The 13,042-nt window shown below is 42.0% G+C and overlaps 1 protein-coding gene across 4 annotated transcripts in view; it reads left to right on the top strand.

The window, feature by feature from the left end:
- The window catches only part of ADAMTSL4 (ADAMTS like 4), a 190,183-nt gene that overhangs the window by 127,909 nt on the left and 49,232 nt on the right, over positions 1-13,042 (top strand). For all 4 annotated transcript variants that reach the window (XM_056546340.1, XM_056546337.1, XM_056546338.1 and 1 more), the window contains exon 6: positions 7,924-8,060. In XM_056546340.1, coding sequence (XP_056402315.1) covers positions 7,924-8,060 — 137 coding nt within the window. The remainder of the gene's footprint in view (positions 1-7,923; positions 8,061-13,042) is intronic.

Raw genomic sequence — 13,042 nt, 5'->3', positions numbered from 1 at the left:
ATTTCTTTAGCCACCCATCTTTTCATAAGTAACCAGGGATTATAATTTTCACAGCTGTGTATTTCCTAAAGAAATACATATCCACTCAATTGAAATAATTTATAGTATTTTTACATCTAATATAAAGAACTGAAAGGAGGCCCAGGAACAAAGTATTAAGAAATGTCTCCAGACTTGGAGCCAAGTGTTGTTAATCATTGCTCAGTGCTTATATAGGACCTATAGGGATTACACAGTAGTCACATTCCTATGATGTAAATGCCTGACGGTGACAGGGTGTTCCTGATCACAGTCCGCCTGTCTGTCAGATGTAAAGATTTTATTTTTACAGATGCAGAGAAGACAGAAGAGAACATCAAAATGAGTGTCTGCATAAGAAGGAAATTGTAAGCTGGTGCTGGATAACCATGGAACCATCTTTTTTGGGGTAGTGGTACTACTGGGGGTGCACATGTAGCAGTCACACTAGGGTTCCGAGACACCTCTGCCCCATAAGTATACACCAGTATTATAAATGGCACATGGAAGACATGAGGCCTTGGTTGAAATCTTGCATTAAATCCAAGAAGCTACAAGTCATGAGTATTGGTTCCTGTGCCTGATATCAGCTGAATTAGTTGCTTAAAGGGGTACTCCACTGGAGCAGTTTTTTAATCAACTGCTGCCAGAAAGTTAAACAGCTTTGTAAATTACTTCTATTTAAAAATCTTAATCCTTCCAGTACTTATTAGCTGCTGTATGATCCACATAAAGTTCTTTTCTTTTTGAATGTCCTTTCTGCCTGACCACAGTGCTCTCTGCTGACGCCTCTGTCCATTTTAGGAACTGTCCAGAGTAGGAGCAAATCCCCATAACAAATCTATCCTGCTCCGAACAGTTCCTAAAATGGACAGAGGCGTCAGCAGAGAGCACTGTGGTCAGACAAAAAGGAAATTAAAAAAGAAAAGAACTTCCTCTGTAGTATACAGTAGCTGATAAGTACTGGAAGGATTAAGATTTTTAAATAGAAGTCATTTACAAATCTCAAAGCGAAGATGTGATATTCGGCACTGCTCCTATTGGCTAGGCTGGATTGTACGGCGGGCGTGTGACTTGGACAAACCGATAGAGATATGGTGGTGCTCTGACGTTTCAGCAAAGTTTAAATCTTCAATGCAGTAGAGAATAGAATAACATCGGCACTCACCGGTCTTCTCTTAAAAAAGGCTTCTTTATTGATACATACTCACAACATGAAATGCAGTAAGGGAGAGGGACCCGTGCAGGGGGGGTACGTAGTAGGCTACTACGTACCCCCCCTGCACGGGTCCCTCTCCCTTACTGCATTTCATGTTGTGAGTATGTATCAATAAAGAAGCCTTTTTTAAGAGAAGACCGGTGAGTGCCGATGTTATTCTATTCTCTACTGCATTGATCATTTACAAATCTGTTTAACTTTCTGGCACCAGTTAATTTTTTTTTTTTTCTTCCCCAGGGGAGTACCCCTTTAATTTCATGCCTCTGGACAAGCTAGGTCAACCTGGAGATCCACAGTGCGGAGACCACTGCTCTAAGTGGATGTTGAGTCACAATGGGCCCCTGTGCACCCCATTCTTGGCTGGACAGGAGTAGAGAATGTTACAGAGATCGCCAAATATGCACAATATTTCAAGTCTACGGAGATCTTAAATTTTAAACTATACTGATTCTTATCTGAGCTCTAGGAGGAGATGTGGACTACTTTTTCACTGAGGAGACCATTGCATATTTAAGAAAAAAAAACAAAAACAAAAAAACAAAAATTATACCTGACAACCTTCTAGGCCAGCGGTCTCGACCATGTGGTTCTTTAACCTACAGGGCTTGAAGACCACACTGCCGTCACGCCCACTCCCATTGACTTGCATGGAGGGGGTGTGGCCACGATATCAAAAGGGCGTGGTCAATCCCTGCATCGCGAAAACAGCGTTCGGAACATTCATTTCCGAACGCTGGCCAGTGGAGTACCCCTTCAATGGAAAAATTGAAAATAAGTCACAATGTCAGAAAGTTAATACTACTCGTTCCTGTAAAGACACGGACATTTGTACTATTTACAGATGAGATCTGGATAGATAGCTGGAAACTTCCCGATAGCTTCCTTCAGAAAAGCAGAAAGGAACGTCACAAGTTGTACACACAAAACTGTTGTATGGTACAAAAAATGAAGCATCAAACAGTTAAAATCTAACTCTAACTAAAGCCTAGAAAATGCAGCCCCCATACACATTATAAAAGAGTGGACTTCAGTGGGACAACTATCTAAGGTGTATTGGGGGCCTCTAGACTCCCCCCTGACAGGTAATGTTGGGGACAGAAGGGTCAGGCATGTTGAATTTCATACACATGATCCTTTTGTTCTCTGTAGAAATAAACCTTAAGGGGAACTCCCCGAAAAACCTCTTATCCCCTATCCAAAGTATCCCCTAGCCACTGGGAACCCCCGGGATCAGACATCTTATCCTCTATCTTTTGGATAGGGAATAAGATGTTTTTCAGCGGAGTACCCCTTTATGTTTATTCCCCTCCCACCACTGAAAGCATCTTACGGTCAGTTCACATTTCTTTATTTTTTCCTGCAAATCTGCAGCAAAAATAAGGACATGTGAACCGACCGTAAGAGTGTGAATAATTATGAGGAAATCTGACTTTAAAGGGGTATTCCAGGCAAAAACTTTTTTTTATATATATATCAACTGGCTCCGGAAAGTTAAACAGATTTGTAAATTACTTCTATTAAAAAATCTTAATCCTTCCAATAGTTATTAGCTTCTGAATTTGAGTTGCTGTTTTCTGTCTAACTGCTCTGATGACTCACGTCCCGGGAGCTGTCCAGCTCCTATGGGGATATTCTCCCATCATGCACAGCTCCCGGGACGTGAATCATCATTGAGCAGTTAGACAGAAAACTTCAGAAGCTAATAACTATTGGAAGGATTAATATTTTTTAATAGAAGTCATTTACAAATCTGTTTAACTTTCCGGAGCCAGTTGATATATAAAAAAAAGTTTTTGCCTGGAATACCCCTTTAAAGGTGAATGGGAACGTTTAGGCTACACAACCCCTTGCCTATTTGTGGTGCAGTAGGCCCCCTTGCATTTATTGTTGTATTTGGACCCACCAGAGAAAATAATTCCGAGGACCCATATTCCATCCATGTTGAACTATGTTCATATTTTACACATTGGAAATGTATCCAATAAGTTATAATAAAATATTTGTGAATCATCCCATAGGAAATAGACCTTACTGGGAAATGTTGGCTCCAAAGTCACCCCCAACTGGTGGTGTTTTCTGGTTGAGTCTTTATAGTGTTAGAGGCTGGGCCCATCTGTTGCGCCAATATGGCTTTAATGAGATGACATTTTAGTTCCTGCACGTGTTATTAGAACGTAAGGTTTGGATTCAATCTAATAGGTTGTTAGGAAATGTTGGCACTGCGGCCCTAAAACAGGGCTAAAGCTACTGTACTGCCATAACGTCCTGGATTATCCAATGGATCCACCAATGAGTAGGTGAAGACTATGCAGTACCTTACAGTAGAGGTCCTAAGTAGCTGTGTAATCTCAACAGTGACCCGGACCCCCTATCAGAGCCTCTTTGTGGTGGCTTTATAGGATTTGAATTTTTTTTAGGATCTTTCTTTTGTCCGCAAAGCAGTAGACGATGAAGAAGAACATCTAGCAGAGCAGAAGACCTGACGGGCACTTTTTGTTTGCGATTATAAATAGATGCTTGATCCAGTTTGGCTAAGACCAGTAATAAAACGTACATTTCTTTTTATACTGAATAAGACAAACACAGAAGTCTCACGTTAAAGGGGTATTCCAGGCCAAAACTTTTTTTTATATATCAACTGGCTCCGGAACGTTAAACAGATTTGTAAATTACTTCTATTAAAAAATCTTAATCCTTCCAATAGTTATTAGCTTCTGAAGTTGAGTTGTTGTTTTCTGTCTAACTGCTTTCTGATGACTCACGTCCCGGGAGCTGTGCAGTTCCTATGGGGATAATCTCCCATTATGCACAGCTCCCGGAACGTGACATCCTCATTGAGCAGTTAGACAGAAAACTTCAGAAGCTTATAACTAGTGGAAGGATTAAGATTTTTTAATAGAAGTAATTTACAAATCTGTTTAACTTTCCGGAGCCAGTTGATATATATATAAAAAAAGGTTTTGGCTGGAATACCCCTTTAATGTAAACTCCATATCCTCAACACCTCTGTGTATTATGACATGCACACACAAGCGCGGTTTTGTTGTTTCACGCCCGGATCAGCTGTTACTTCTCCTTATACTGAAGTCAGTTTTTTGTCAGGCAAGATAAAATACTGTAAAACACTGGATGACCTTGTTGGGATACGTAGTCCAGGACACTAACCATCATGGCCAGATGTCTCCCAGCTGTGTGGGGCTCTACACTCGCCAGGCAGCAAACCGAGAGATCTCTGCTTTCTATCTGGACTCCGAAGAGAGAGTTTGTGGATCATATCTACAAGAAGCCAGGGAGGTCTCACATAGCAGAGAGCAGTCCTCATCTCTCAGATCCCGAAATATTTATTAACATCATTATTCCTTGAAAAAGACAGGAAAGAACAGGCAGGATTTAACTAAAAGAGCATTTCAGTGATATTTGTGACCTCTGCTAGCCGCTTCTTTTATAGAATCACACCTCGGAATATTGTAAAGTCATCAATGATCTCAGTCCTTTACAAACAGATGCGATAGTTGGGTTTCCAAAAAATCTTTTTAAGTAATCATTTCTCGTTCACCTTAAAAAGCTGGGTGACAACCAATGTGGCGCTATCGCAGCTCCATTGGGCGTTGTCCAACAACTTTCTTAAGGAGGCTCCAATAATCTGGTATCCTTAAAGGGGTAGTCCAGTGGTGAAAAACTCTGTACGGGGGCCAGGCTCTCCGGCCAGATGTCGGGTGTCGACCCCCGCACGAAGCGGCGGCTGACACGCCCCCTCAATACATCTCTATGGCAGAGACGGAGATTACCGAAGGCAGCGCTCCGGCTCTGCCATAGAGTTATATTGAGTGGGCGTGTCGGCCGCCGCTTCGTGTGGAGGTCGACACGCCCCCTTCGCGCGCGCTGCCGGGGCCCCGTACAGGAGATCGCTGGGGGCCCCAGCGGTCGGACCCCCTGCGATCTGCAACTTATCCCCTATCCTTAGGATAGGGGATAAGTTGTCCACCACTTGTTCACTACTGGACTACTCCTTTAAAGGGGTTCTCCGCCCCTAGACATCTTATGCCCTATCCAAAGTATAGGGGATCAGATGTCTGATCGCGGGGGTCCTGCTGCTAGAACTTCGCTCCGTGACGGATGACTGGCGATGCGGGGCGGAGGCTTGTCACGTTGCGGTCACGCCCCGCTCGTGTCATCACAGCCAGGAGGGGGCGTGACATCCCATAGACCTACATTGAGGGTGTGTGGCCGTGATGGCACAAACGGGGCGTAGCCGTGACAACATGAGCATCCAACGCTCTAAACGGACATTTAGAGCAGCAGGCAGATCGCAGGGGTCCCTAGCGGCGGGACCCCTGCAAACAGACATCTTATCCCTTATCCTTTGGATAGGGGATAAGATGTCTAGGGACGGAGTAACCCTTTAAACATTCTAGGAACCAGTGGTAGACCAAAGTTGACAGACCACCACGTTGTTGATATCATGTCACAATGTTAGGGAGGGTGATATTCCCCTTTAATGCCAAGACCCCTTTTTAATCATTGTCTACGTGATTCCACAGAGTTTTTTTTTTATGTGATTTTGTAAACTCCACCAAAGGGGACTAAAGGTCAGGAATTCTAGTTCCAGCCCAGCAGATGTTCACAGAATTTTAAGAGTTTTCCTTGTATGTGAGGAAATCCTAGTGTTAAATATCTTTTGAAGCTAAACATATGGCGTAAGACGTGTTTACTATAGAGGTCGTCACTGATCACTTGTTAAATAATGCGCATGATACCTTCTCTACGCCAAGTATTAGGTCAGTTTTTGTTGGTTGTATAGGATAAGACAAGATGCAACTACAACTTCTGAGAAGGCGCCATTAAATGTTCCCTTTCCTTCTATGGGCCCAACAATGCTTGGCGCCTTCCTTTATTAATGGGCCAACAATATTCTTCTAGGAGTAAATAGACTCGCACAGATAAACAAATACAACTCACAAATTATCTTTAAGATGATGGACTTTAGGTTTTATCCGGCAGCTGTATTGGCAGGTATTATGTCCCAAGCATAGTCAGCATCTGTCAGGTGCCTTGTCGTCTAAGCACATTGGATGAAAGGTGAAAACACGATATGTTGTTGAGTTCTGTTGTGGTAACCTAAATCCTACAATCATTTCAACTGCTAAATATTGTCTTTGAAATAAAGGTTTTATGTAAAGGGTGTTTTCTATCTAAAACAGAAAAGATCTGGAAATTGATGTCCCAAATGGCCCTCTTGTGTGAAGTCTGCCTATTCCAGAAATGGAGAAGATTGCGCATGACATGATGGATTTAAAGGGAGTCAAATCCCCTCGTCATGCCAAACCCCAGCAATTACACAGTCTATCTGGAGTGTTCTTTTAAAGTAATGAATATGAGAGGCCACTTTGGGATTGAGTTTTTTTTAATAATCTGTGTATGTTTCATAGTTTTATGGTCTTGTACATGGGTAACAAGTGGTGGAGGACTACTTGTAATGAAACCAAGTGTTGTTGGCACACAACTTTGCATTCACCCTAAATAACCCTTATGGAGAGGTTCATACTTAAACCCATTATGTGTCATCCTTTGTTTTGGTATTTAGGCTCCAACCCTGAAGCCTCCTGTGGTTTAGCTAAGCCGAACCCTGTGCTTATCTCGGTTTTGGCTCAGTCAAGAGGAGGTCCAGGTTTTACAGTCCTAACATGGATGCTTAAAGAGTACCTCTCATGATCTTGTTAAATGTTATAATCCTCCCAGTTCACTGCCCCCATCATGATAAACCACCCCCTGCCTTTATTTTTTATTATGTTTTAGTTTTCTACCTTCATTTTGCCCTGTATTTTCTGCTTAGTAGCAGTCAGATTTACAGACTGGGAAGGGGCGTTCCCCAGCAGGTGTCACATCATCTGAGCGCAAAAAAAGGGTAGAACTTCCTGCTACACAAAGCCCAGAGCAGTTCAGTGTGAGATGAGCTATGATTGGCTATGGCTGCACACACTCCCCTCAGCACTCCAGACTGCATTTCCTGATTTTGGACTTCTTCCAGGCCAGCTGAAGTCCAAAGTCTGTGAGTCCAAAGTAGGGAGACACCTAGTGGCAGCTTTTTTAAACACAAAACATAGAAAACTTCCTTTTTTTTTTTTAAAACAAAGTACATTAGAAAGATTTTCTATTTACCATAAGAAGTGCAATAGCAAAAATTAGTTTTAATGAGAGTGCCCATATAAATGCAGCTGTATTCCATATGTCTGAATGAGACCTTATGGGCCGGTGGAAGGTTAAATAACTCTAATGGCTACGACTAGTAGGACTCAAAGTTGGCTGAATGGAATACAAAAAAAATATATATATAAATACAAAGAATACTGCAGCACTCCGGGGTAAAGGTGAAAAAACTGTGAAAGTAGTTTATTCCATCAGGGTGCACAAGGCAACGTTTCGGCTGCAGGCATGCCTGCAGCCGAAACATTGCCTTGTGCACCCTGATGGAATAAACTACTTTCACAGTTTTTTCACCTTTACCCCGGAGTGCTGCAGTATTCTTTGTATTTCTATACCATCTGGAGTCCTGCGACCTTGGGACCCCTGCTTAATTGCACCCAACCCTTCATGCAACCTGGTGTGCTGCTACCTTCTGTGTTATATATATATAAATATATATATATGTATGTGAAACTTATAATATCCTTTCCTTTTGTTTGCAGTGAGTGGAAATCAAAGGTGTGCTCTGAATTGTCGGCCCATCGGCTACCGTTTCTATGTACGTCATACTGAGAAGGTCCAAGATGGAACACCCTGTGAAACTGGTTCTCTTGATGTGTGTGTTGATGGGCAGTGTCTGGTAAGTATGAGGTCATTTCTATAAGCACAAGAGGTGGTGTATAGTCTGGTGTTTACTTTTAGATTCACGAGTGGCCTCAGTTATACGTCAAATTCCTCTACTTCACTAAAACCACAAGGAATCAAAGACGATTGACAGAATTTACAGCGTGCACACCCTTCTCCATGGCCATACATTTTGCCTTTGGTTGTTAAATATTTGGGATCACCAATGTTTGACTTGAAAACATCTACTGAAAATAGTGTTTGCAACTTATGTTTGATGTTTCTCTGGTGACCCCTTCCTGTTAATAGACCTTAATGCTTTCTCACCAATCTGTGACTTGGCTAGATCTAAAATCTTGGTATCCTGTCCAGGGTTGTGTAGGTGATTCATATTACATTGTGGATACAGACACACTGAACAGGATGTTCATGAGACAGGATTAACCACAATGTGCTATGTAGAAACTTGGACTGTATCATGGAGCCCTCAAGTCTTCACATGCATGAAAAAGTGCACAAATTACTAATACTTAGCTAAACCGTGAATGATGAGCCTTAATGAACACATTCTGCCTTACCTTCTGTCAAAAGGATGCATTCAGGGCCCAGGAGACTACAAACAAAATTTTGGTTTCATCATTACCCAATATTTTGTGTCCAGGGTCCCCTCAGAGTCTTGGAACATTGGTCTAATGTGGGGCCAAAATTTTTGTTTGTACATCCGGTCATAGAGTCTTCTTCCTTCAGCATCAAAAAGACGACCCATAGGACCCTATAGTCATTCTGAACAATTGATGGAGAATTCAGCTTTCTTGACCATATAACTCTATTATACTGTTTGGGGTTTAAAGATATATTTGTGTCCTGTGTAGTTTTAAAGGGGTAATCTGTTGCCCCAGAGTTCGGAACATTTTGTTGGAGCTTGGAGTAGGTGGGGGGGGGGGGGGGGGGGGGGGGGGAAATCAACTGGTGCCAGAAAGTTAAATAGATTTGTAAATTACATCTATCAAAAAATCTTAATCCTTCCAGTATTTATCAGCTGCTATATGATCCACAGGAAGTTATTTTCTTTTTGAATGTCCCTTTTGTCTGACCACAGTGCTCTCTGCTGACACCTCTGTCCATATCAGGAACTGTCCAGAGCAGGATATGTTTGCTATGGGGATTTGCTTGTACTCTGGGCAGTTCCTAAAATGGACAGAGGTGTCAGCATAGAGCACTGTGGTCAGACAGAAAGGAAATTCAAAAAGAAAAGAATTTCCTGTGGAGCATATAACAACTGATAAGTACTGGAAGGATTATGCTCTTTAAATAGAAGTCATTTACAAATCTGTTTAACTTTTTGGCATCAGTTGTTGTAGATTTTTTTCCCCAGTGGAGTATCCCTTTAACCCCATGCCAGAGATGATAGTATGGGGTTAAAAGATAGTGGCTCGTAACAAGGTCGAGAGTTTTAGTGATATGTTTCAGTGATAGTTTTTTGAAATGTGGTGTTCTGCTGTGATTCTTCCTAGAAGAATGGGTGTTAACAATTTGCTTCTTATGCTCCTTTCACACTACCGTTTTCGCCAGATAGAAAGATAGCGGGAGAAAAATGTGTGCATGCGCCGTCTTTCTTCGGCCGCAATAACGGGAGCTTTAATAGACTTTAGAGGATCCCATTCAAGTGAATGGGATCCTCTTTGGGGCGGTCAAAGTGAAATAAAAAAAAAATGCCCTTAAAGGGGTACTCCCGTGCTCTCTGCTGACCTCTGCTGTCCATTTTAGGAACTGTCCAGAGCAGGAGAAAATCCCCATAGCAAACATATGCTGCACTGGACAGTTCCTAAAATGGACAGCAGAGGTCAGCAGAGAGGTCATGACATCAGAGGAAATGCATTTCTTTTTTGGATTTCTCTTTAGTATACAGCCCCTAAAAAGTACTGTAAGGATTAAGATTTTTTAATAGAAGTAATTTACAAATCTGTGTAACTTTCTGGCACCAGTTGATTTAAAAAAAAAAAGTTTTCCACGGGAGTACCCCTTTAATGTTCTTTTGTAACGGAGCCTAGTTTATAGTGGGAAAGTAGCCTTAAAGGGGCTTGTCCCTACAGCGTAAGCACTGATTGGATAGTATCAGAAAGTGTAGGGACCCCCCCCCCCCAATTGACAACAGCCAGTTGTCAATTTATAAATAAAGTTCTAGTAGAAATAACAGAAGAACTGCTCAACACAGAATTTTAAGAAGAAAAAAATATATATTTTTTTTTATGGGAAATACGGTTATTTACCAAAACAGACATTTAAGGAGAACTGACCTGTCCTCTTTAAATATAACTACTTTACTTCTTACATCCAAATCACATGTTTAGTAAAATTCTCCAGAAGATTTTAATTTCTGGAGAAACATTGTAAGACTTTTAGCCTGAAAATTGTCTTAATCCTATTCACCCTATGGGATTAACAAACTGTGGTCTATGCACCAGAAGAACTTCAAAATGAAGAAAAATTCAGGAATTCAAACGGCACTGAACGGGAGCAGGACATCAACGTGATACAGGTAAGTGAGTTTATTGACTGACATGCAGCGCGTTACGCTGCGCATGCGCAGCGTAACGCGCTGCATGTCGGTCAATAAACTCACTTACCTGTATCGCCGCCAATGTCCTGCTCCCGGTCAGCGCTGTTTGAATTCCTGAATTTTCCTTTGTTTTGAAGTTTCTCTGGTACATTGATCTTGCACAGTAAGGCTGCAGACCGGATCTTCTTTAACACACAATTGCGATCCATATGTGTTTACACAACCCTGTCCGGTAAGCGGTTTTAATCAATCCTCTTACCGTTGTAGGGTGTAACCCTTCACATTGGAGCGTCTTCTGTTTCCACTTTAGATTCTTTGGTCAAGTGAAATAATGGATATTTCAATGTTGGTGACACTAACCCTGGTAAAAATGATACCTGACATGGTACCATCCATGTTGGAGGAGCTTTGTTAGTGGGGCAGAGCTGCAATTCCGGACATGGCCACAAGAATGAAAGTGGTCGCCACTGCAGTGATTCTTTCTGCTGATCGGTGGAATTTCAGGGAACCCACCAACCCAAAAAAACTAAAAACACATATAACTACCTTTAAAAGTACTTAAAACTTGCTTTATTTGCGTGACAGGAGTCACAGTACAGGTAAGGAACGTCTGACGCGTTTCGCACTCACAGGTGCTTAATCATAGAACGTCTACGATTAAGCACCTGTGAGTGCGAAACGCGCCAGTCGTTCCTTACCTGTACTGTGACTCCTGTCAAGCAAATAAAGCAAGTTTTAAGTGCATTCCAAGAGCTGGACATCTTTTCTTTTTGGATCACTTCTGTAAAGCCGGGGCGGGACCGACGGGTCCGATTGCGCAGGTGTGCATCGCAGGTCCTTGGTGCAGAGCAGACCGCTTCACTTCTTTGCAGTACCTTAAAAGTAGGTTGAGGACAGGTTCCTTTTTAACAATCTTGAATTCTCAGGGTATTCCAAAATGTACGCCCTCCTCTTTTGAAGAGTTAACATGACAGCAGTAATAAATGGGATGTAATGGAAAGTATTTTTAATAATAATTCTGAAGTGTGCAAGCTGAAACCTGCCGAATAAAAGGCAATGGCTGGATTATTTTTAGATGAGATGTGTCATGATTACTCTACCTGCTGTAAATCTGGGGGTGGAGGGGATGACTAAATCCAGAATTCCTCTCTGAATAACTTACCAGTGGATACTGAATTCTCCAGCCGAAAACTTCATACGGAACCAAACGAGACAAATTAGAGATGGGCTTTAGACTAAGTGGGGCCTAGAACATAGAAACGGGTCTTGAAACGTTAAAGAGAACTTGTCACCATTTTACCGTATGCAGTTCTATGATCTATAGAGGGTTGGAACAATGATGCCAGTGAAGATTCTGATATTAGGGAGGATAACTCTATTAGTCATGTGTAGTTTATAATCTGAATAAGTAGAAGGAAAAAGTTTGTGGTCATTGTTGAAGCATATAGTTTCTCCATAGTAACATTGGCATTGTCCACAGGACCTGTACACAGCTTCTCTTTAAATTCAAAATGCACAGAAAGAAACAAAAAAGAAATGGATACGCGCCCCTAGTGTAATACGTCAATGAGAAACGTGCAGGTGATAGGTGAAGATGCACTCACCAAGTCGGGTTGCGCTAACAGCACAACATCTCAGAAGGCGTCAAATGTGATGGTAGCTTGAATCTGCAGCCGTGGCTTGTCCGGTGTCAGCAACGCTGGTCCGGTAGGAAGATACTCCGAAAATTACAAAATTCAAGCTTCCAGGCGCTGATCGAGCAACAGAAATGGTGCGGACACACAATTATTGTCCCAAGATCAGATTTATTCGCAGTATAGCACCTTGCCTGACGAAGGGTCCGTTACGGACCAGAAACGGGTTACTATAGAGCGAATAATTCTGATCTTAGGACAATAATTGTGTGTCCGCACCATTTCTATTGCTGGATCAGCATCTGGTAGCTTGAAGTTTGTTAATTTTTTGAGTATTTAAATTCAAAATGTCTTCCTTTACGGATTAGGAGGCTGCCGATCCTCTTGCTTTTAGATGGGGAAAGTGCCAGCTCTTGATTCCTCAAAAGCACCCCTTGACCCAAAGCTCCTGTTAGGCAGAAGGCCCCAACTTTCAGGCATCATTTATAGTGCTGGACCTGTTTTAGACCTGTTAGGCTTCAGGGCCTAGGTACAAAATGTAACTCTGTATTTTGGTTACACCCCTGCGTGGACCATTGCTTAAGTCAGGACTAATGTTGTCAACATAAGTATGTTCTGGACTATGGTGCTTTTATACAGTATGTCCTCCATGTACATGGGAATACCATATTTATGTTCTTTGTACACATTTGTCAACATGCCATTACTAGCTGCTAACTAATCTTAATGTAAGTGCCAGGTTGTTAGCGTGCCTATTCTGATTGACAAAACGGACACCCTATGCTGTGATACTGCGGTGACCCC

The sequence above is a fragment of the Hyla sarda genome, chromosome 11, assembly GCF_029499605.1.
Source record: "Hyla sarda isolate aHylSar1 chromosome 11, aHylSar1.hap1, whole genome shotgun sequence".
Taxonomy (NCBI): Eukaryota; Metazoa; Chordata; class Amphibia; order Anura; family Hylidae; genus Hyla; species Hyla sarda.
This window is presented reverse-complemented; position numbering and strand designations above follow the sequence as displayed.